General features: G+C 43.1%; 2 protein-coding genes across 5 annotated transcripts; both read left to right on the forward strand.

The window, feature by feature from the left end:
• Window positions 1–9845: 9845 nt before the first annotated feature.
• LOC123130148 (uncharacterized) lies at window positions 9846–13317 on the forward strand. Of its 2 annotated transcripts, none has more exons than XM_044550098.1 (2): window positions 9846–10957; window positions 11743–13317. In XM_044550098.1, exons 1-2 carry the CDS (start codon window positions 9847–9849, stop codon window positions 11793–11795), a joined length of 1164 nt encoding a protein of 387 aa, XP_044406033.1. In that variant the 5' UTR covers window position 9846; the 3' UTR covers window positions 11796–13317. The 2 variants fall into 2 exon arrangements, with proteins under 2 accessions (XP_044406033.1, XP_044406034.1); XM_044550099.1 differs by having other exon boundaries at window positions 13084–13317.
• A 2327-nt stretch (window positions 13318–15644) lies between these two features.
• On the forward strand, window positions 15645–22663 carry LOC123131829 (uncharacterized). Of its 3 annotated transcripts, XM_044551512.1 has the most exons (8): window positions 15645–15945; window positions 16885–16980; window positions 17120–19095; window positions 19418–19977; window positions 20173–20711; window positions 21096–21278; window positions 21403–21601; window positions 21760–22663. In XM_044551512.1, the coding sequence occupies exons 3-8, from the start codon at window positions 19079–19081 to the stop codon at window positions 22449–22451; spliced, it is 2190 nt and encodes a 729-aa protein (XP_044407447.1). In that variant the 5' UTR covers window positions 15645–15945; window positions 16885–16980; window positions 17120–19078; the 3' UTR covers window positions 22452–22663. The 3 variants fall into 3 exon arrangements, with proteins under 3 accessions (XP_044407447.1, XP_044407448.1, XP_044407449.1); XM_044551513.1 differs by lacking the exon at window positions 17120–19095; XM_044551514.1 differs by lacking the exon at window positions 17120–19095 and having other exon boundaries at window positions 15664–16980.
• The last annotated feature ends 1037 nt before the right edge of the window (window positions 22664–23700 follow it).

Raw genomic sequence — 23700 nt, forward strand, 5'->3', positions numbered from 1 at the left:
GGTTCATATTTTGAGTCAGTTTGTCTTCGCCCCCACTTCGGTTCACTATAGTCACCTCCTTCGTGTTCTCCGATATCTTCGGGGCACGATCTCTCACCGTCTATTCTTTGCTCGCTCCAGTTCTTTACAGCTTCAGGCCTATTGAGATGCTACGTGGGCTAGTGATCCCTCCGATCGCCGTTCACTTTCTGCTTACTGTGTTTTTCTTGGTGGTTCTCTCATTGCTTGGAAGACGAAGAAACAGACTGCAGTTTTCCGTTCGAGTGCAGAGGCTGAGTTATGAGCTATGGCTCTTTTGACGGCAGAGGTGACTTGGTTACGGTGGTTACTTCAGGATTTTGGTGTTTCTGTTACTACACCTACTCCGCTCTTGTCTGACAGTACAGGTGCTATTAGCATTGCGCGCGATCCTGTGAAGCATGAGCTCACCGAGCATATTGGTGTTGATGCTTTCTATGTGCGCGCTGGTGTGCAGGATTAGGTTATTGCTCTTCAGTATGTGCCTTCCGAGTTACAGTTGGCGGATTTTCTGACGAAGGCCCAAACTAGAACGCAACATGGCTTCTATCTCTCCAAACTCAGTGTTGTTAATCCACCATGAGTTTGAGGGGGGGTGTTAGAGTTATATATATATAGAGAGAGAGTCATGTAACCTTTCGTATTTACCCTATTGTATAAGGGGTTTCCTGCATATATTCCACACCTGTACATGTATATATACTGGCCTATGGCCACCTGGAAATACAAGTTGCATATTTCCTAACAAAAATGACATGTCTAGATTCATACTAAACACTTGTCTCGTCAGGAGTAGTTGCCAATGTTTTGTTTTTGATACTGTGCAGAGTAAAAAAGGCGTTGTCTATTTGAACCGAAGGAAGTATCAGTTCATAAAATGATGCATTATAATTTACTTGAGGCTTTCAGTGGATGAATTTGATTAAGTTTGATTTTTTAGTGACTATCTAGCTTGTACTCCCTCCGTTCATAAATATAAGATGCTTTAGCTTTTGGCCACCTTCCACACGTATCAAATGTATCTAGACATGCTCTAGTGTGTACATTCATTCATTTTAGTATGAATCTAGACAACATGTGGAACACCTAAAACATCTTATATTTAAAAACGGAGGGAGTACATTTCTAATGAGTATGCCCATGAGCTAGAAAACAAACGATTCAGCTCAATTAACTGCCGTCCTATTGCTGTTCTCGCTTTGTACTGTTGGTTTTCTCCAATATTGCTGAGTTGATTTGACCTAAAGCCTTTGGCACAATTTCCACATCATCGAAGCTCTAATGCTTACTGTCCGAACTGTACACAAGTTGTGAGATAATTTCCATGCATCAAATAATTGAGTATTACAAATCTGTTTGACTAGCTTCACTGATTGGTCGACAGGTAACAAGAGTTAGGTTTCGGATGGCTGAGATGCAGAAATGGACTCTTTGTTTCAGGCTCTTCCATCCTGTATGCTGCGCATGGGGCCTGTAATGTGCTCCACAAGGGAATTTGACCCGCTATGTGTCATGCCCTGGTCAAATGTGCCGTGAACTAGTAGGAATTAACATGTCCTGGTCAACTGTAACTGGAGTTAATCTTCTGACTTATGAACTATCCGTCTGTTATCTGATTTCTCTAGGAAAGATTGGAACTAGCTTGAAGAGAAATTAACTTCCTTCTGTTAATGCATTAGCGTTGGCCTTGTCACTGAATCTTGCGTTAATGCATTAGCGTTGTATTTTTTGTCCAGCATCATTTGCTTATGTGCCACAAAATTCCTGCTTAAGCCTATGATGTTTGCTCATCCTTTTTGTGTGTCTCGATCTGTATTTCAAAGGGATATCATTGCTCAAGGGATGCCTTTATGAGTTGTACTAATTTGCGCATATTCAGTAGCAATGCTGGTGCTGGGATTATTTTCTTCTTCTCTCTGTGAGTTATGGTGAAGGCTGAAAACCTGGAGACACTATGGCCTATCCATAATGCTGCCAGTGCTGGCGACAGGTCTCCCCTTCCGGCTGCCGCCTCATCTGCCCTACAACTTATTTTTGAATTCACTAACGGTATGAACAAAGGGCTACTGTTATTCCTGCTCCAGGTACTGTCAAAAGCTGATCCAAGCCACCTGGAGACTCGCCGTAAATCAACATCGACGGCTCGTCCTGGCGAGAAACAAGCATGGGACATGGGGTTGAGACGGTCTGACGCTCAGAGATTGGGATGGAAAACTTTCTCATGTAGCTGAGTAGCTGACGGCCTGACGCTCTCCATGCGCGCTGAGACGGTCGACAGCCTGAAGGCCATCGACTTCGTTGCCGAGGCAGGTATGGGGCGTATGACCATAGAAACTGATGAAATGAAATGAAACAGTACTGAAGTCTGCCCCCCAAACCAGTAACTTCGATATGGCTCGCCCATGGAGTGCTCTCTCGAGAAGCAAAGATATCTTTGTGCTTACCGTCTTGTCTATAGTTTAGCTCTGGGTGGTGTCATGCTCAGTACCATGGCATGGAAATGTACCGGTCAGAGATTTGGCTGCAAAAGATTATCAATACAGCCCACCCATTCCTGTCTGGAAAATAACCGAATTCTTTCATGAGTTAACCTCTTGAGAAATGAAATACACATACAGACAGTGTATGCATGTGTCTTTTTATAGACAAAATGGAAGGATCTTGCCCTGTCTAAGTAGTATCATCCTGGAATTGCGGATACCCATTTAGGCTCCCGGGAGCACGTGTTTCTACGCCCGAAAAATAACAATTCCAACATGCATACACTGGTGCCAAGCCCGGATAAAGGAGGAGGATTATAATAGGCTTAGCGAGCTAACGTGAAAACTCATCCACTCTTATGGAGATGAAAACTGCGCGCTATATCTTGATCCGGATATGATGGCAAGTGAGCGAGGATTGGGTCGTCGCATCCTTAGTGGCGCGCTACATCGGCACCCAGATGTAGTGCAAAATGAGCAAGGGTCTTTGCACTTGACTCGACGAGTGCGAAGGGTAAGGAAGCTGGCCGAGCCTAGGAGGATTCGTTTAGGTAGCTGGAACGCAGGGTCTCTGACAGGGAAGCTTCGGGAGCTAGTTGATGCAACAGTGAAGAGAGGTGTTGATATCCTTTGCATCCAAGAAACCAAATGGAGAGGACAGAAGGCAAAGGAGGTGGAGGATACCGGCTTCAAACTGTGGTACATGGGGACGGATGCAAACAGAAATGGCGTAGGCATCTTGATCAACAAGAGCCTCAAGTATGGAGTGGTAGACGTCAAGAGACGTGGGGACCAGATTATCCTGGTCAAGCTGGTAGTTGAGGACTTGGTTCTCAATGTTATCAGCGCGTATGCCCCACAAGTAGGCCACAATGAGAACACCAAGAGGGAGTTCTAGGAAGGCCTGGAAAACATGGTTATGAGTGTACCGATTGGTGAGAAGCTCTTCATAGGAGGAGACCTCAATGGCCTCGTGGGTACATCTAACACAAGTTTTGAAGGGGTGCATGGGGCTTTGGCTATGACATCAGCAATCAAGAAGGAGAAGATGTCTTAAGCTTTGCTCTAGCCTACAACATGATTGTAGCTAACACCCTCTTTAGAAAGAGAGAATCACATCTGGTGACTTTTAGTAGTGGCCAACACTCTAGCCAGATTGATTTCATCCTTTCGAGAAAGAGAAGATAAGCGTGAGTGCCTAGACTTTAAGGTGATACCTGGAGAGAGTGTTGTACCCCAGCATAAGCTGGTGGTTGCTGACTTTCGCTTTCGGATTCGTGTCCAGCGGGATAAGCGTGCCAAAGTCGCTAGAACGAAGTGGTGGAAGCTCAAGGGGGAGGTAGCTCAGGCGTTCAAGAAGAGGGTCATTAAGGAGGGCCCTTGGGAGGACGGAGGGGATGCGGACAATGTGTGGATGAAGATGACGACTTGCATTCGTAAGGTGGCCTCGGAGGGGTTTGGAGTGTCCAGGCGAAGGAGAAGCGAAGATAGGGATACCTGGTGGTGGAATGATGATGTCTAGAAGGCAATTAAAGAGAAGAAAGATTGCTTCAGACGCCTATACCTGTATAGGAGTGCAAACAACATAGAGAAGTACAAGATGGTGAAGAAGGCTGCAAAGCGAGTTGTTGGTGAAGCAAGGGGTCAGACATATGAGGACCTCTACCAACGGTTAGGCACGAAGGAAGGTGAAAGAGACATCTATAAGATGGCCAAGATCCAAGAGAGAAAGACGAGGGATATTGACCAAGTCAAATGCATTAAGGACGGAGCAGGCCAACTCTTGGTGAAGGACGTGGTGAGTAAGCATAGATGGCGGGAGTACTTCGACAAGCTGTTCAATGGGGAGAATGAGAGTTCTACCATTGAATTGGACGACTCCTTTGATGAGACCAGCATGCGTTTTGTGCGGCGAATTTAGGAGTCTGAGATTAAGGAGGCTTCAAAAAGGATGAAAGGAGGCAAGGCGATGAGCCCTGATTGTATCCCCATTGAGGTGTGGAAAGGTCTCGGGGACATAGCGATGGTATGGCTAACCAAGCTTTTCAACCTCCTTTTTCGGGCAAACAAGATTCCAGAAGAATGGAGACGGAGTATATTAGTACCAATCTTCAAGAACAAGGGGTGTCCAGAGTTGTACTAATTACCGTGGAATTAAGCTGATGAGCCATACAATGAAGCTATAGGAGAGAGTCATTGAGCACCGCTTAAGAAGAATGACAAGCGTGACCAAAAATCAGTTTGGTTTCATGCATGGGTGGTCGACCATGGAAGCCAATTTCTTGGTACGACAATTTATGGAGAGATATAGGGAGGAAAATAAGGACTTGCATATGGTGTTCATTGACTTGAAGAAGGTCTATGATAAGATACCGCGGAATGTCATGTGGTGGGCCTTGGAGAAACACAAAAGTCCCAGCAAAGTACATTACCCTCATTAAGGACATATACGATAATGTTGTGACAAGTGTTCGAACAAGTGATGTCGACACTAATGATTTCCCGATTAAGATAGGACTGCATCAGGGGTCAGCTTTGAGCCCTTATCTTTTTTGCATTGGTGATGGATGAGGTCACAAGGGATATACAAGTAGATATCCCATGATGTATACTTTTTTGCGGATGATGTGGTGCTAGTTGACGACAGTCGGACGGGGGTAAATAGGAAGTTAGAGTTATGGAGACAAGCCTTGGAATCAAAAGGGTTTAGGCTTAGTAGAACTAAAACCAAATACATGATGTGCGGTTTCAGTACTACTAGGTGTGAGAAGGAGGAGGTTAGCCTTAATGGCCAGGTGGTACCCCAGAAGAACACCTTTCGGTATCTGGGATCAATGCTGCAGGAGGATAGGGGTATTGATGAAGATGTGAACCATTGAATCAAGGCCAGATGGATGAAGTGGCGCCAAGGTTCTAGCATTCTCTGTGACAAGAGAGCGCCACAAAAGCTAAAAGGCAAGTTCTACAGGACGACGGTTTGACCCGCAATGTTGTATGACGTTGAGTGTTGGCCGACTAAAAGGCGACATGTTCAACAGTTAGGTGTGGCGGAGATGCATATGTTGAGATGGATGTGTGGCCACACGAGGAAGGATCGAGTCCGGAATGATAATATACGAGATAGAGTTGGGGTAGCACCAATTGAAGAGAAGCTTGTTTAACACCATCTGAGATGGTTTGTGCATATTCAACGCAGGCCTCCAGAAGCTCTAGTGCATAGCGGGCGGCTAAAGCGTGCAGAGAATGTCAATAGAGGACGGGGTAGACCGAATTTAACATGGGAAGAGTCAGTTAAGAGAGATCTGAAGGATTGAAGTATCACCAAAGAGCTAGCTATGAACGGGGACGCGTGGAAGTTTGCTATCCATGTGCCAAAGCCATAAGTTAGTTGCGAGATATTATGAGTTTCATCTCTAGCTAATCCCGACTTGTTTGGGACTAAAAGCTTTGTTGTTGTTGTTGTTGTTGTTTATAGTTATATCCAAATGCTACCTGCAAAGTTTTAAGAAAAAAAGTTAAACATTTTGGCATGTGTAAAAAAATAAATTTGAACACCAAATGTTACCTCAAATTTACTTTTTCACCGACGAAACACTACTGCTTTGTTTTGTATGAAAATTGTCAAGCATGCTTGCGACACTAACATGAACAGCTATAAAAAAATCAGATCTTTTTGAAACAGTTTACCACTTTTTTCGGTACTGTTCATCTAGAAGCGTTAGGACCAAAACACCCCTCCCTGATTTTTTATCTTCCTTTTTTGAGTGTGAATTTTTGGGCCTCGGGTGCGATGGGTCTCGCTATCCTCACCATGCAGAAACGCGAGGAGATGGGTGCTAGTGAGTGTCTCGCTAGGTTAGCTGGAAATAAATGCACCGAGAAATACGACTGAGCCATGGTTCAGAATACGGGCTTTCATACATGTGCGGGTGAGCCAAGAAGTGCATATGAAAATATGAGTGGTTTGCTGTATGGTGGTTGGTAGACTGCATATGAATATAAAAAATACTTCGTCCGGTGTTTGGTTGCTTGGCTCAGATCAATTTCCAGCATTACACTTTGTTTAAAGCACTCGAGGACCAGGCTGAGGAGGTACGACCGAATTGGCCATTTTCACTCATGTAGTTTCACGCGGACCATGAGATGAGAAAGATCCGTTTCTTTCTGTGTCAGGCTGCATTCTTCTCTTATAGCGCATGCGGAACGCCGCTACTACCAAACGTGTGAGCTTGTATTCTATCAAACCCCACCAACCATCATGCAAGCAACCAAACAACATGAGTACTTCATTTCTTGCATCATTTTTCCTCAACTAGGCCACAACCTGGCTCGTTTCCCTCATACCACTAGTAGAAAACAGAGCTTTGGTCATGGGGCAGTTTTCACATTAGTCCCGGTTCAGTAGGGGTGGAAAGTGGTAGCAGATAATCCGAAATATCCGATATTCGTATTCGAGAAAATGCCTATTCGTATCCGAAATATTCGCATCCGAATCAAAATGGAAATTGAAATTATCCGTATCCGAATTTATTAAACAAAAATAAAATAAAATATGGTAGAAGATTTTGACACAAATATGGATACGGAAGTGGATATATCCGTATCCGAATAAGATTATGGAAGGTAATTTTTAAAATCCTAGGCCCAATATTCCAATTATCCAACATAAAAACCAAATAAGTGGTCAAATTTTACTCTTTATATGATTAAACTTATAAATTATTATGCATTACAGTATTTATTCATAAACCTATTTATCATTGACTTATTTTATATCACAAGTTGATTATTTTAGGTCACATAGCTATCAACTAATTTACTTAAGCAATATGTTGATATTATTCGTATCCGTTCCGAATTAAGAAAATATCCGATACGTATCCATATTTAAATAATATCCGAGCCGCATCCGTATCCGATAACATCCGTATTCGGATTCGTATTCATTTTGAAAATATGAAAATGGAAGTGGTAAGAGCACTATCCGATCCGCATCCGATCCGTTTCCACCCCTACGGTTCAGTCAAGAACCGGGACTAACGTGAGCATTTATCCCGGTTCGTGCGGCTAAGGCATTAGTCCCGGTTCATCTGGGCCCTTTAGTCCCGGTTCGTGCCACGAACGGGGACTAAAGGGTGCGATGCCCATTAGTCCCGGTTGGTGGCACCAACCGGGACTAAAGGTCTCCTTTAGTACCAGTTGGTGCCACCAACCGGTACTAATGGGTTTTGAGGCATTAGTACCGTTCATGGCACGAACCGGTACCAAAGGTTCCATTTTCAAACTCTCCCCCCCCCCCCCCCCCCCCCGGTGGACCGCCTTTTCAGTTTTAGAAAAAACAAAAGAAAATGATGGAAATGTCAAAACATAAAATAAAATAAGTTTCCCATGTGATATGTGGTCTACTTGTTGGGAAAATTTACAAATATGAATTTCGACTTTATTTGCAAAATCTCTCTGGAATTTGTAAAATGGGCATAACTTTTGCATACGAACTCGGATTAAAAAAAATTATATGAAAAATCATCTACTCGAAAAGTTACATCTGAATTTAACCGGAGGAATCCCGTTAAACATTTTCAAAATCCTCAAAAACCTAACAGAAAAAAAGTTACGGGGCTTTTAAGATCTAGAGTGGAAAAAATCGAAAAAATTACTAGTCAAATCTGGTCAAACAATGGTCAAACTGTCGTCAAACAATGGTCAAACTAATTATTCTAGAATATTAGTGTTACTAAATAATTATTTCAGTTATTTTGAATTTTGGTCAAATCTGGTCAAACTAATTATTCAAGAAATATTAGTGTTACTAAATAATTATTGTTTTAAAAAAAATAGTTTCAAACTCAAACAGTGAAATGTGTCACTTCATGCTCAAGCAAAATTCATGAAGGTTAGATTGACATCTTACTATTGTCAGGAAAACAACAAGTGCAGACTTGGAAACGAGAGAGAATAGAACCCGGAAGTTAAGCGTGCTCAGACTGGGGGAGTGGGAGGATGGGTGACCGTTCGGAAAGTTAGATGATTTGGAATGATGAGGGGTGATTAGAGGATATATTGAGCAGTGATGAGGGGTGGTGATTACACACTAGAGGTTAAAATAATTCAGAAATTTGAAAATATTTTTTTTAAAAAAAATTCAAAAAAAATCATAAAATTTCCTTTAGTCCCGGTTGTTGTTACCAACCGAGACTAAAGGTGGAGCTCCACGTGGCCGCGCCCTTTAGTCCCGGTTCGTGTAAGAACCGGGACTAAAGGGGAGAGGCATTAGTACCGACCCTTTAGTCCCGGTTCGAAAACCGGCCTTACCAACCGGGACAAAAGCCCCCTTTTCTACTAGTGTACATGAGGGTAATATGAATACTGCCGGACAACCCGAGCATTTGAGGAGACTTTGAGGGGTCCGGTTGGGTCAATTTTTCTTTCTCTCTCCTGTCCGCTCAGTGGTTCTGTGTCTGCCCGGTCAATTTGAGGAGTTCGACTGTATATGCTTTAAGGTACATTTTTTTTTGGTTTTGTAGGCTCATAATAGCAAATAGCAATCCACTTATTTGTCTTTCTTCTACAACACACAAACATAAAATATGCATCGGTTAAATTTTGTGTTGACGTACATATTATGAAACCAAAAGAACTTCTATAGGAATAGAGCTACGTTCTGAAAGCCTTCAAAAGAAGAGCTACTTTCTGAAACAAATAACACCACTTCTGCAGAATACAAGTGGCCACTTTTTTACAAGCACGGTTTCCATTTATCACTATGTTGATTTAAGATTTTTATATTTTTAGGGGCTTTTGAGGATTTTATCTGCCAAATTTCCAAAACCATGAAGAGGTGCACCAAATCAAATCCGCTTTAGACTTGCGGGCTTCGGTCCGTAGCCCACTTCAGTGTCGTCTGCGAGCGTCCCGGAGGACGTGGCAAACAGGTGAGGGCAGGAATGGGGGCTACAGGGAGCGGAGGAGAGGGGTGGCCACAATGCGGCGACCTACGTGTGGAGGAAAACGATAGACAATAGCAAAGCGGGGGAAGGAAGAAGATGACCTAGGTGGATAAGGAGCCAATGGCTCGGGGCGGGCAAATCGAAAGACAGCACGGCGACCGGCGCCTATCATCGCCCCATTTTTTTACAAGCATGGTTTCCATTTATCACTATGTTACTGTTTAGGTTTTTATCTTTTTATTATAGGGTTCTTTGAGGTTTTTATCTCCCAAATTTCAAAAACAGTGAAGAGGTGCAGTAAATCAATCGTGGGCTTCAGTCTGTAGCCCACTTCAGAGCCTGCTTCTGCTCTTCACACTTCACTCTTCCCAGGCCGCGCCGCCCCCAGCCGCCGCGAGAAGATGAGCAGCCCCCGCTCCTCGGCGGCGGCGCCGCTGGACGACGACGACCTGCTCGCCGAGATCCTCCTCCGCCTCCCCCCGCAGCCCTCATCCCTCCCCCGCGCCTCCGCCGTCTGCAAGTTCTGGCGCAGCCTCGCCTCCGACCCCGGCTTCTCCCGCCGCTTCCGCGCGCACCACCGCAGAAACCCTCCCCTCCTCGGCTGCTTCGTCCATGATTTTTGCGAGGTTCGCTTCCAGCCTACCCTGGAGCCCCCCAATCGCGCCCCGCAATCCCGCTTCCCCTTCGCAATCGCCGCCGGCGACCGCTTCCACATCCTCGGATGCCGCCATGGCCTCGTACTCATCTTCCACGACTCACAGAAGCAGCTCCTGGTGTGGGACCCCTTCACCGGCGACCAGCACCGCCTGGACATTCCCCCGGGGTTCGCCGTGGAGAAAACCTGGATCGGCGCGGCGGTGCTTCGTGCTCCCGGAGATTTCCACCATTTCCAGGTGGTCTTGGTAGGCAACAGCGACATTCAAAGCACACAAGCGGTAGCCTCTGTTTACTCTTCATTGACCGGTGTATGGGACAGGCTCATCTCAACACCGCTTCCACCAGAGGATTCTGGTTTTCTCACCATGGTTTACACGGGCATGCCTGCTGTGATGGTTGGGGGTTCCTTTTATTGGTTGCTTTATGGGAATTCGCAAGAAATCCTTGAATTTGATTTGGATAAGCGGAGCCTGGCTTTAATACCCATGCCAGTGGGGAACACTCGAGACATGGGCGAAGGCAATATTTGGGTTATGCCGGCAGAGGGTGCTGGCCTTGGTTTCCTCTTCCTGAGAGGCTTTTGTGCCCAATTATGGAAGAGGAAGACCGACTGCAAGGGTGTTTCTTCATGGGTGCTGGGAAGAAGTATTGATCTCGACAAGTTACTTTCCTTGAATTCAGAGATGGAGATAGGGTACCCATCGATACTAGGGTTTGCAGAGGACAATAATGTGGTGTTATTGTGGACGTCTGTCGGCATCTTCACGGTCCAGTTTGAATCATTGCAGTTCAAGAAACTTTTCGAATCCCATGACTGGTATCGCTGTTGTCCATTTGAAGGTGTCTATACTGCAGGTAAAAATAAATCAAGTTATTTGATGTTCTTGGATTATTACTGTTGAATTGTGTACTTTCACCTGTTTAATCTAGGACGTCCATAGAATGAAACAACACAAAGATTTGCAAATAGTATTATGTAGAGTACTCGAACTAATTTTTTGTTATGGACCAATAGACATACTCAAGAATTTCATAATGGTGGTATTAGTGCATTGCTGCAGTACAAATGTTACTCAAGATGAGATACACAGTGTTTTGAAATTGAAGACAGTTACATGAGAAACTTGCTTGAACCAATTGAAATGTCAAATAGGTAGCTCAATTGGTACATTCTGAAGCTCAAAGCTGGTTATATTTCTTCCATTCAATATGGTTATCTTGTCGATCTTGCCAGTAATAGTAAATCCCCAATGGCGACTAGGTTTGATGGTTACAAATTAGTTTTTCACTTTTAGAAGAGTCATGCTGCAAGTGACATGTCCATTTGCTAGAAATTCAGGCTAAATTTATTTAAAGATAATCTTAATATGAATAGTCATGATCACTTCTATTGCTAACATTTATTAGTATGAGCATGTTCCATTTTTATCCAATGTGGCATGGACCATCTTAAGTGTAACTTTAGATATTTTTCCTTCCTATCTGCTATTTTATTTATCTATTCCTAATTTTGCACGAGGCATGAATTATTTTCTCAAAATACAGCATTCTGCTTATCTTAATATCTTGTTAATGTCCTCTCGCACCTATTTGACTGTTCGTTGGAATATCATTGGTTCCGTAACATATTATTCTTGTAGGCGGGGGCATTGGTGGTGGACCCTGTGGAGCTAAACTTTTGTACAATACATAATCTGATTTGTCTTGATAGACATTCTAACGTGATGAAATGCTTGAGCAGCTACTATCTGTTAGTAGTAGCAGAATGAAATATTTTCCCTTTATTTTTATTTTTGCTGGTTGCTACATTGCATTGCTTTTTTTTTTCTGTGGTTATGGGTCTGTCAAGTTTGAGGATGATTTGTTTGTTGTTCCATCAATGCAAATAGTTGATGACTAACAACACCTCAGCACTTGGCTTGAAACTTTCTTTATTTATATGGGTTTGCCATTTCACATATTGCTTTTTAGGGAAACATTTTCACATTATTGCTCATGCAGGATCATTATCATACCTAATGACCACTTGCAGTTATTGTACAGTTATTATAATCTTAGGTGTTTTGGTTAAGTATTTTTCTCAACATGTCTCTGTTTATCAGTCTAACAACCATAATACCCAATATAGTTTGTCTGATCCAAGCTACATGCTGGCTGTGTTGTGGTTTGTGTGCAGTCTGATTTCTTCGATTTCGGTCATTATAGATGTTTAACAATTTTTGTACTGAACGCATGATAAAAATGACATGACTAGATTCATATATTAAACACTGCCCTCTTCACAAGTAGTTGCCTGTTCCAACATTTCGTTTTTGATATTGCGCAGAGTGAAAAAAAAGTCCTCTGTTTGGTTGGAAGGAAGTATCAATGAATAAAATGATGCATGATTTTCTACTGCATGAATTTGATTAAATTCTACTCCCTCCGTTCCAAAATAGATGACCCATCCTTGTACTAACTTTACAAGGATGGGTCATCTATTTTGGAACGGAGGGAGTAGGTGTTAGTGATTATCTAGCTCGTACGTTTCTAAGAGTATGCTTATGAGCTAGAAACCAGATGTTTCTGCTCTGTTTCTCCATGTGCCCCTCATATGCCCATGATTAGAAAGAAAGTTTCACAAGATTTGTCAAGCTATAGGATGTTCTAATAGATTTATCTGAAGCACCAACCATTTAGGCTCTACTGAGACTAGATGTAGCCAAAAGCCTGAGAAATTGAAGGTGTGCAGCTACAAATTAACTGTCTTTCTATTTCTGTTCTCTCTTTGTACAGTTGGTTGTGTCCAAAATTGTTGAGTCGATTCAACCTTGAGCTCTTGAAACAATCTCCATAATGTTCTTTTAGAGAACAATCTCCGTATTGTTGTAGCTAGTGCCTACTGTCTGAATCAGACAAAAAAAATGTTAGATAAATTCAATGGCTTCTGCGTGAATGAGTACTGCAATTCGGTTTATCTGACAACAATGGTTGCTCTGCAGGTAACAAGAGTTAAAGTTTCGTTGTCAGAAATGAAGAAAATGGATTAGTTGCTGTATGTTTATCTACTCTCTATGCTGTGCATGCGGCTTGTGATGTGCTCCACAAGGGAATTGATCTTCTATTTATCATGCCCTGGTCAACTGTGATGATGTGCACTTGTAGGGATTAAACATGTCCTGGCCAATTGTAACTTGGAATTAATAATTTCTTAAGCAGTGAACTTACGTCTATTATGTGATTTCTGTAGACATTATGTGGTTTTGCTGTCAGAGGTGAAGAGAAATTTAACTTCCTCGGTTAGTGCCACAGTGTTAGCCATCTCACTCTGAATCTTGCAGTTCATTTGCTTGCCTTTGCATCTATTTTTTTGTGTGCACATATCCTTCTCAGCATCGTTTGCTCATGTCCCACAAGAACTCTGCTCCTGTGTTTGAAACTGTATTTCAAAACTCCCATGATGCTTTTATGAGTCGAAATAATTTGCACCCATTCAGTAGCAATGCTGCTACTGGGACAATTTATCTTCTTTCTGTGGAATAACATATGAATTAAAAACAGTGCTGCTAAATCTCAGTCGATTGAGACTTCACGAAGTCTTAGTCGATGTTATATTCCTTTGATCTTGCATGGAGATTTGTGCTAAGTTTTTTTTTCGTTTTTTTCTTTTCCTTTTATACACTATGTCACTTGACGTCGACTTCGCGAAGTCTCAGTCGGCTGAGACCTAGCCACACCCAATTAAAAATCTTTTATGAGATGGAATATAAACATACAGACAATGTATGCCTGTGTGCTTCAGTGCAGTGCACTGGCGAACATTGCATTTTATTTCATTCTAGACTTGAAGAAAAAATGGAGTGACTCTTGCACCGCAGAGCCCTCTCTTTTTACTAGACTAGAGATGGAATTAATGTTTTATCTTCTTCTTTTTAGAGAAAAAACTGAGTGAATCTTCTCCTTCAACTGGGTTCAGTACAGTGATTGTAGTGAATGGAAAAACTATGCAATTTAAAAAGAATAGTGAAACGAAAACCATAGTCATAAGATTTCTTATAGAGCAACAATACAAATAAGGATTTTCTGTCTCTTTTTTCAGACTATAAAGATTTTTTTGAGGGCCTTTTTTTAGATTAAAGATGAATTCTCTGCCTATACACGGTTGTGCGTGGTGGGCTTTTTTCTTACTATAGTGTCGTGGGTTTTCTCTTGTTTTCTGTCTAAAAATATAGAATTTTGGGCTTTAGGTCATCTGAACTGCATCTCGCACCAACTGCCGCCTCCCTTGCCGCTGTAGCCACTCGGCGGCGACGTGGCGGCAGGTCGATGACAACCTGCTCACTGAGATCCTTCTCCGCCTCCTAGGGCTCTTCTACATGCCTATGCTGGAGGCCCCCAATCGTGTCCGCGCTTCTTCTCCTTGCAGTTTGACTAGCACATGATGTACGACGCCAGGGCAGATTTATTTTCCTTGATGCCCACGAGTTTCAACGCCCTAGCGAAAAAAGGTCCTAGTTTGGGACCCTGTCAACGGCGACCAGCGTCGGACTACCCTCCCCACGGGGCCCTTCAGTTGGTAGAACACCTCAATCAACGGGCGGCGCTCCGCTCCGGAGACATCCACCACTTCCAGGTGGTTTTGGTATGCAAAGACAAACATCATACACGAGGTGGTTGCCTGCATTTACTTGTCGGACGCCAATTCCATCTAAGGCTCATACACAAATACGCTCGGTGTTTTTTCTATGTTGTACGTGGTGTTAGCTGTGGATTTCCTTTAATGTCTGCTTGATATGGAAAGTGACTGGAATTACCGATTTTGATTTCGACGATTTCGTCTTTCATGGTTCTTTTTTTTTATGCACCAGGCTTGTTTCATTATAAATCGAGTGTCTCCAAAAACACTTGGCTTACAATCTTGCATCTTGATTGGTCGATGCAGGTCTTTCATGGATTTACGCGTCATGACCGTTGGATTTACTTAGTTGGACGGCTGTGAGCACCTATTATAAGCTGAGTGCCGCCAAGAAAAAACACACTGCTTATACCCTTGCATTTTGATTGGTCAATATAGGCCTTCCATAGATTACAAGTTAGAGCAAGTATAATAAGTTTATGTAAGCAGGACATGGAGGGGAAAGAAGAGGAGCCGGCTACAGAATAAGAGCCGGCTGCAGCACGTGCTCGTAGGCACTATGTGAGAGTGGAAGGTGGACCATTTATTAATGAGGTAGCACATCTTTGTATCTTATTATTATACTCCCTCCGTCCAAAAAAACTTGTCATCAAAATGGACAAAAAAGGGTGTCTCTAGAACTAAAATACATCTAGATACATCCCTTTTTATTCATTTTGATAACAAGTATTTCCGGACAGAGGGAGTACTTGAAGGCTACAAGATTTTTTTTTGAGATAAGGCTACAAGGTTGGCTATAGATGACATGACAACATCATATAGACATCAGCTGGCCGTACTATTAACCATGCTCTTATGACCGTTGGATTCGGCTTAATCGGACGGCCCTGAGTAGATATCTTATCTGTCCCATCTCTCACTCTCCTTATCTCTTTTCTCCTCCAGTACGCAGCCGCCGCAGCTCCTCCTCTGGCTCGCCTCGCTGCCACTGCTCCTCCTCTCGGCCAAGCTAGTCCTCGTCCCCTCTTCTCTCCTTGTCCTCATCTCCACCTCTTCCCCTCTTCCTTCCTCGCCAGCAGCAGCAGCACTAGGGAGCAGCGGCGGCGGCAAGCGAGCAGCAGCAGCGGAGTAGCAACAGCGAGCAGCAAAGTAGCAGAAGTAGGGAGCGCCGGCGGCGGCGGAGGAGCAGCAGCGTCAAGATAATTGATTCTTGCCGGAAGGAACACACGTACACAGCTCCTGAATCTGATTCTTTTCGTTTATTTACACATGCGCACACAAAACCGGTGCATTGCCGCAAGCTCGAATCGGGCCTGCTTCTTTTCGCTTGTTTCTCGTCATTGTTCAGTGTTTACAAAGGGACATACATGCGTATACATACCGCTGGTGGCCCACGACGGCCCTCGGTTTATATATAAACCGGGCTGCTCACCTCGGCCCTTGGTTTGCACCCGGCTTGTACCTAGTAAGCCGTGTGCTACAAGCCTCTTTTTATATATAAACCGAGTTTAAATCGGCATAGCCGAGTGTATTAGGTACACGGCTTAATTATAATTTTTTTGAAACTAGCTTGAACCAAGTCAAGTGTCAAATAGGTAGCTCAATTGGCACATTATGAAGCATAAAATTGGTTATATTTCATTGTTTCGATATTATTATCTTTGCCTTGCTGATATTATTAAATCCATAATAATGACTTGGTTTCATATTTTACAAAATAGTTTTTGTAACATTTAGAAGAGTCCTGATGCAGCTAGTAAGTTCATTTGTGCAGGAGAATTCAGGCTAAAATTTTACAAAGATAATCGAAATATGAATACTCATTATCACATCTGTTGCCAGAATTTATAAGTATGGGTACATTTCATTCTTGTCTGATATAGCATGGAATGAGCTTAATAGTAATTTTAGATACCCCTACCTTCTAATCAGTGAACAGTCTAAGTATGTATGTTCTTCAATTTACGATATTAGTGAGTATATATTGTAATGAGAATATTTGATTTATTTATTAGTAGGTGTTGTTTGGTTTATCTTTTTCGTAATGTTGCATCAAACCTGAGCTGCTTTTCTCAAGTGAGTTTATCTAAATACCCTGCTCATGCCCGCTCGTATCTATTCATTGTTCATTGCATTTCAATGGTTCTTTGACTTCTTAATCTTGCAGACACGGGCGTTGATGGTGGACATGGTGGAGCTGAAATTTTGCACAAAAAGTTCATTTGCCCCAGTGGAAGTGCTTTGATGTTGTTTGATTGAGCAGGTAACCATCTGTTACTAGTATCACAATGCAATATTTTCCTTTTCCTTTAGTTTCCTTGGTGGGTGTTTTCTGTTTTACTTTGGTGGTTGCTAAATTGCATTTAACTTTTTCCATCTGTGGTTATCATATGACTATGCAGCCAACCAAATCGGCTGAACAAAGCCTGAGCAACCATTTCCAAGTGGCTGCACCCAGAATCCAGTGTAGCCGGCGCCTCCACAGGTTGAACTAAGGATCACGTAGGATCCAGTGCAGATCATTTCCAAGTGGCTGCACCGAGTTCAAACCTGCAGGAAAGTAGAAGCTCTTTGATTGTTAAAAACATATTGTTGCAATACCTTCAAATAGCCTTAGATAAAGCACAAACTTCAACCCAGATTTGAGCTTTTAGTTGTTTATTAATACACCCTAACCAGTTTTCGAACATTATTAGACTAAAGCACAAACTCCAACCCAGATTTGAGCTTTTAGTTGTTTATTAACACACCCTAACCAGTTTTCTGAAATAGAAGTTAGTAATATACACCTTGAGTTGAGCTTCTCCAATGGTGCCATCATCTTGCTCAAGCTGATCTTTTTTTTACGATGCTTCCCATTTGCAAGTAAAATGGAAGTACTTCATATTGCTTCCCCCCTCCTGAACATGCTTCACTATAGCATGTTAGGTCCATTTCAACTCTTCTTCTCTCATAAGCTTAGTGGTCCGCTCATCAGCATCACTCTTGATAGACCTTTCCGGCTTCCGCTGCACTCAGTGGATTTAGTTCTGCCTTAACATCCAGTTGATCAATCAACTGAAGTAAGCCCTCTTTTTCTTTCCTATACCCCCCACTGAGACTACGAGCCCATCCCTTTAGGAAATCAAGCATGCCTTTTCTCTACTTTGATCAAGTCGCAGACTCCCTGCTAATTAAGGTCAGTTTATGCTAAAGGGAAACGAATTAGTCTTATTGACTGATAAAACAAATGAGAGATGACAGTTCACACGTATTGACTTCAAAAAGTCTCACTTGCTTGTCAAGTGCTAACATGAACCCATGTTAATTGCGAGATCCATCTAAACAGAGTCACAATTGACCTACTAAACTAATTATAAGGCTTAAGGGGTAAATGACTAAGTGACCGTTTTGTTTGAAACCAACTGAAAATATTGCTGGATACCCACTGTCAGTTCCTTCCATATGAGGGGAGAAATTACGAATTAACCATCACATTTGATCTTGGTTTGTCTTTATTCTGATCAAGTCCTAGGCTCCTAGGTAACTATACCGTCGGTCTATGCTGAAGGGAAAGAATTAGTCTCATTGAACGATAGACAAATGGTAAGAGTACTATTCACAAGTATTGACTTCACAAGAATTGCACATGCTCGATTGCTTGTTGCAAGAGCTCATGGACCATGGAAACTGTGAGATCCACTCACACAGACCTGACTTGAGGAGATACCTGTACATGACCAAGTGGCTGGTCAATTTTAAACTGATCGGAAGTGCCGCTGGATATCAACTGTGGTCCTTTGAAGTGGCTAGAAAAATTGAACACTGAGTTTTTTCTTCTTTTTAGATGAGAAGGGAAAATATGAAACAAGCACATTTGAGCATAATTTTGTTTACTTTGTTGAAGTCCCAGGCTCCTGGATAATCAGAGTAATAGTATATGCTAGGGAAAAAATTAGTGTCTCATTGAATGATAAAAGAAATGTGTGATGAACTGATGATGACCATCGATTGAGTGTGAGAAATAGCATTGATGAAAGATCTATCCACATGGCCAAAATAATATGATTATGGTGCAAGTCAACCCTGCTAGATGCTGATCCAGATGTTGCTGGCAACTCACCAATTGGGTGATATATTAATTCCACCTGGAGAGAGAAGACAAAACTTAGTTTCATGCAATACATGGATATGCTGGCAAGCATCAAAGAATCTCGACTGTCAATGTAAGTTGCAGAAATGGAAATGGTAAGAAAGAATACAAGCTGCTCTCCTGATTGCCGCTATATCAAGTGATTGCCAATGTATCAGTATATCACTGTCAGCAGAATATCACAGGACCCCACCATCATCAGTATATCTAGACCAAGAAATGTTGAAGAATGACCTGTATGGAAAGGTAGTGCTGCAAATTTGATAATATATGCACAACCGCGTCTGCAGTTGTTTTACACAACCAAAATACATTGAAATATATCAAACTGATGCCCGTTTTAAATTGTTGGTGGTTGCACACAACGCGCTGACAGTTGAGCAAACTACGATGGCGTACAAGTATGCAATAGTTAACAAAGAGGCTACTTGGCCCTGTGGGTCGCATATTGTGGAGTCCCATACCACTAAGCTCCAAGCTTTATACTAATACCTTGCATTACTTTCTGCCATATTCCATATATAGTTCCATATCGCTGGCTTAGACTCATACTTCTCATCATCACCAGCATTGTCAAAATGGGCGAGAGCAGAGGAAGCATCGCCTTCTTTGCGTGCTACAGGCCTCCGGTGCCCCTCGACATATTCTGCTGTCCAGCTCCAGCATCATCAAGGGAGGAGGAGCGGCACTTGACGGATGGCGTGTCGTACAACTACAACTGCCAACCCATTCCATCTGCGGCCCTCAAGTCGATCGTCAAGCACCTAGATCTGGCTCCTGAAGACGTTGAAGAAGCCGCCATCGATTCGGGCCGTCTCACCGGCCTCGTCTTCGTCTCTGAAAGACAGCACCACCTCGAGACTCTTCATATAGGCCTGCGCTTCGATGATGGCGACGAAGTCAGGGTCTTCACCTTGGGGGACATCTATGGCGGCGACTTTTTCAGTGGTGCCCGTCTGGAGGACAGCGGCTGCATCGCAGGAGGCTACGAGGTGGATGGCCACACAGCTGACCATTACCTCGTCTTCGTGTCCACGAAGGAGCCTGTGCAAGAACGCCGCAGCCCGTGGAATGTCGTCTACAAAACTAATCTCAGAACAGGCGAAACTGAGCGCCTCACTCCACCAGGTAATTTGGTTGTTGAATCTTATCTTCCTTTTGCTATTTGATCTACTACTTTGTACTTGTCTCTGGATATATGAATGACTAATTAAGTTGAGTCCTTTCTGAATTTGATCTACTTCTACTTGTTCTTGGATGCATGGCTAAATTTCTGCTTAAATAATATTTGGTTGACCTGTTTAATTCTACATACACAAACAGGGACATCCGATTTAAGCCCCTCGGTGTCACCATCTGGGAAGAGGGTAGCAGTGGCTTCGTTCCAAGGAAAGAAATGGGATGGTGAAGTTAAAGACTTGCTGACAAACATTTACGTGATGGACCTAGAGAGCACATATCTGGAGCGCGAGCGGGTGATCGAGAACGCTGGCTGGCCATCATGGGGAAGCGAAACAGTACTATTTTTCCATAAAAAGGTTGGGGATAACTGGGGTGTATTTCGACACGACTTGAGCACCGGCGAGACCCTCCGTGTGACCCCGGAGGCATTCGATGCAGTGACTCCAGCAGCCATTGATGAGAGCAGAGTGGCTGTGGCAACCATCCGCCAGAAGTCTGTGTTCACCGACGTCCGTGTTGAAGCGCAGTACCGTCACATCGAGGTTTTTGACATGGGTTTGCCGGAGGAGCCACTTCAAATCACTCGGTGTACCAAGCCAAAAGGCGACCATTACAACCCCTTTGTAATGGATGGTGGCAAGTACATTGGCTACCATCGTTGCAAAAGCGACCATCTCGAGGTACCTACCCTTGTGGCTATGCCCTATGCACAATGATTTGCTTGTTCAGTAGTACACACTTGCACAGTTACATTACATTAATTATACTCCCCCCGTTCCAAAAGATAAGGTGTATTAGTTTTTTGAAGTCAAACTTGTGCATGTTTGAGCAAGTTTTTAGAAAAATATATTAATATCTATAATACCAAATTTGTATAATTAGATCCATCATGGGAAGTATTTTCGTGTTTTATTTATTTTTGTATTGTGGATGTTAATATTTTATTCTGTAATCTTGGTAAAACATACATATATTTGAGTAACGAAAATTGATGCACCTTATTTTCTGGAATGGAGTATGTAGTGATGTCGTTCAAGCTGTCTAAAACATTGTGTCTCCTGCAGCATGGAGATGATGTCCCGAGGCGGTTCGACAAGCTGCAGTCCCATCATGAAGATATTGGTCTGTTTAGGGTTGCCGGTGCATTCCCGGCATTTTCCAAAGATGGCTCCAAGCTTGCATTCGTCGATAACGAGTTCAAAGCCGTGTGGCTGGCCGATAGTGACGGAATGCGTGTTGTCTTCGAAGTAAGTACACCATGTCCTTTTACCTTTTGGTTCAAAAGAATGGATGATGTTACGACTGTTTATGACTGGCCGATTGTTATTGACTATGAGTGCTCTGTTTGTATTTGTGTACTTGTACATATAGACGGATGGTCCTGATGGCGTCTTCTCACCGGTGTGGAACCAAAAAAAGGATATACTTTATGTCTGTATGGGACCGTCTTTCAAAGCCAACGAAATATTGGAGATCTACGCCATCCCTCACGTATCGAGTGGTGCACGAGAGCGGCGACTGCTCACGAAGGGAAAATTCAATAATGCGTTCCCATCCACCAATTCAGACGGTAAGGAATTACCACTACCGCAGCCTTGCTTCAGTGGCTCCATGAGTCCTCTCTAGTCCATTCAATAAGAATGTTGTTTCCCTTGGCATGGTGATAACTTTGTATACCTCTCACAATGACCGCTGTATATTTACATTTATGTGTTTACGCTTGTACAGGGACAAAACTTGTTTTCCGATCGACAAGAAATGGGGGAGACAAAAAGTACAAGAATCTATACATGATGGACGCAGAGATCGGGGAGGACGGCGGTGAAGCGGAACGGATAACAGAGGGGGATTGGATTGACACACACTGCCAGTGGTCGCCAGACAGGGACTGGATCGTGTTCTCGTCAAACCGTGACAAGCCCGCGGACGCTCCGGAGCGCGACCATGGTATGGACCCGGGGTACTTTGCTGTTTACCTGATGAACGCAATCGACCGCTCTGTGGTGAGGGTAATCCGGAGCGGGTACGACTTCTCCGGGCACGTGAACCACCCGGTCTTCAGCCCGGACGGGCGGAGCATCGTCGTGACGGCAGATCTTGCCGCGGTGTCTGCTGACCCAATGTCGCTGCCGCTCTTGTTGCACTCGCAGAGGCCCTACGGCGACATCTTCACCGTTGATATCGACCCGGATGACATGGAGAAGAACCAGGATGTGGAGGAGTTTGCCCGAGTCACGCATAGCAGGTACGAGAACGCCACTCCTGACTGGACCGTGTTCTCAACTCATGACCCGCATGCGCAGTGGAACCTCCTGGTCATGGAGGAGGAGTACACCCCGGCGTGCCCGTATGCGCATCATGATGGGGGTGAAAGCTGGCACATGACAGGTCAGATGTGCATCCCGAAAAGGGTCTGTTGATCTTACGCCGCTATGTCGGAATGGCCCGGATAACTGTGCCTGTTTCGCGCTTGGGCTCATACTGTTGCCTGGATTTATTGCTTGAGATGTATTTGTAATTTCTGTTTGGATTGCTGTCTATTTGGGTTGGTGTTGAGGTGATTTGCCCGGACCATTTGCATTCTACACATTTCATCTTGCTGTAATATATAAGGCTTCAGAGTTTTATATGATGATTCTGAATTGAGTAGCCCCTGCTTTTGTTGTGACAAGTTTTGTTAAACTTTCATGACACAAGTACATTATTTATCAAAACGTAATGATGATATATTTACATAGAAAGGTTTCGCGGAGGTGATTTGCTACCTTTGACAGGAACGGTTTACATCATTCAAATGCTCAGCAACTTGAAATAGTTGTTCACACCTGCTGTGTGGTAAGTCCTACTAGCACCTAGCTCCCTATCTTGCCAACAAAGTGTCTGCTCTCTCAACCGAGATCCAACAACTTCAGCAACACAACCTGACCGGATGGGATGAAGCTGCCAACTTTGTACAAAGGTTTTCATGATGGTGTTCCTAAATACCAGCACAGTGGCCCTCGCAAGCAATAGCATGACTTTTCATACACTGGAATTTTTTGAAGATGCTTATATTATGTAAACTGAAATATTTAGGTTATAATATAGCCACTACAATTGTTTTTGCTCAGAGAGTATACTTGTGGATTACTTCTTTAATCATAAAGTTTGTAGACTTAATGATTACTATTACCAATTCAGAAACACCATATTATCAACCACATGAGCGGATGAGCCCATATTATGTACTCCCTCCGTCCTAAAATAAGTGTCTCAAAGTTGATACACTTATTTTGTGACGGAGAGAGTACTATCTCCGTCTCAAAATGTAAGATGTTTTTGAGGCATCCTAAAAAAACGTCTTAGGAGTACTTCTGTTAGATATATGACTATGAATATAATACTAATCAGCATTGGCCACATGACATTCAGTGTATAGTTTGACTTATATCAAGTGCTGAATGTTGTTTATGTATAATTATCAAGATATTTTGGTTGACATATCAAAGGTAGGATAATGCTGAGATACACTCAGCATGTGTACTGTGTATAAAAAATTTAAAATACAAATTCATATATGCAATGTGTCAGAAAGACTATACTACTGGAAACTTGTTTTGAATACGAATTCAATAGTACATATTAAAGTGGTATAGTTCTATATAGTAGAACGGTTCTAACACGAATTGT

Source organism: Triticum aestivum, chromosome 6A (genome assembly GCF_018294505.1).
Source record: "Triticum aestivum cultivar Chinese Spring chromosome 6A, IWGSC CS RefSeq v2.1, whole genome shotgun sequence".
Lineage (NCBI taxonomy): Eukaryota > Viridiplantae > Streptophyta > Magnoliopsida > Poales > Poaceae > Triticum > Triticum aestivum.

Coding starts and splice junctions, on each gene's coding strand:
- LOC123130148 (XM_044550098.1), top strand. CDS start 9,847: ATGAGCAGCCCCCGCTCCTCGGCGGCGGCGCCGCTGGACGACGACGAC. Junction 10,958..11,742: donor TGAAGGTGTCTATACTGCAG/GTAAAAATAAAT, acceptor TTATTCTTGTAG/GCGGGGGCATTGGTGGTGGA.
- LOC123131829 (XM_044551512.1), top strand. Junction 20,712..21,095: donor GCAAAAGCGACCATCTCGAG/GTACCTACCCTT, acceptor TGTCTCCTGCAG/CATGGAGATGATGTCCCGAG. Junction 21,279..21,402: donor GAATGCGTGTTGTCTTCGAA/GTAAGTACACCA, acceptor TTGTACATATAG/ACGGATGGTCCTGATGGCGT.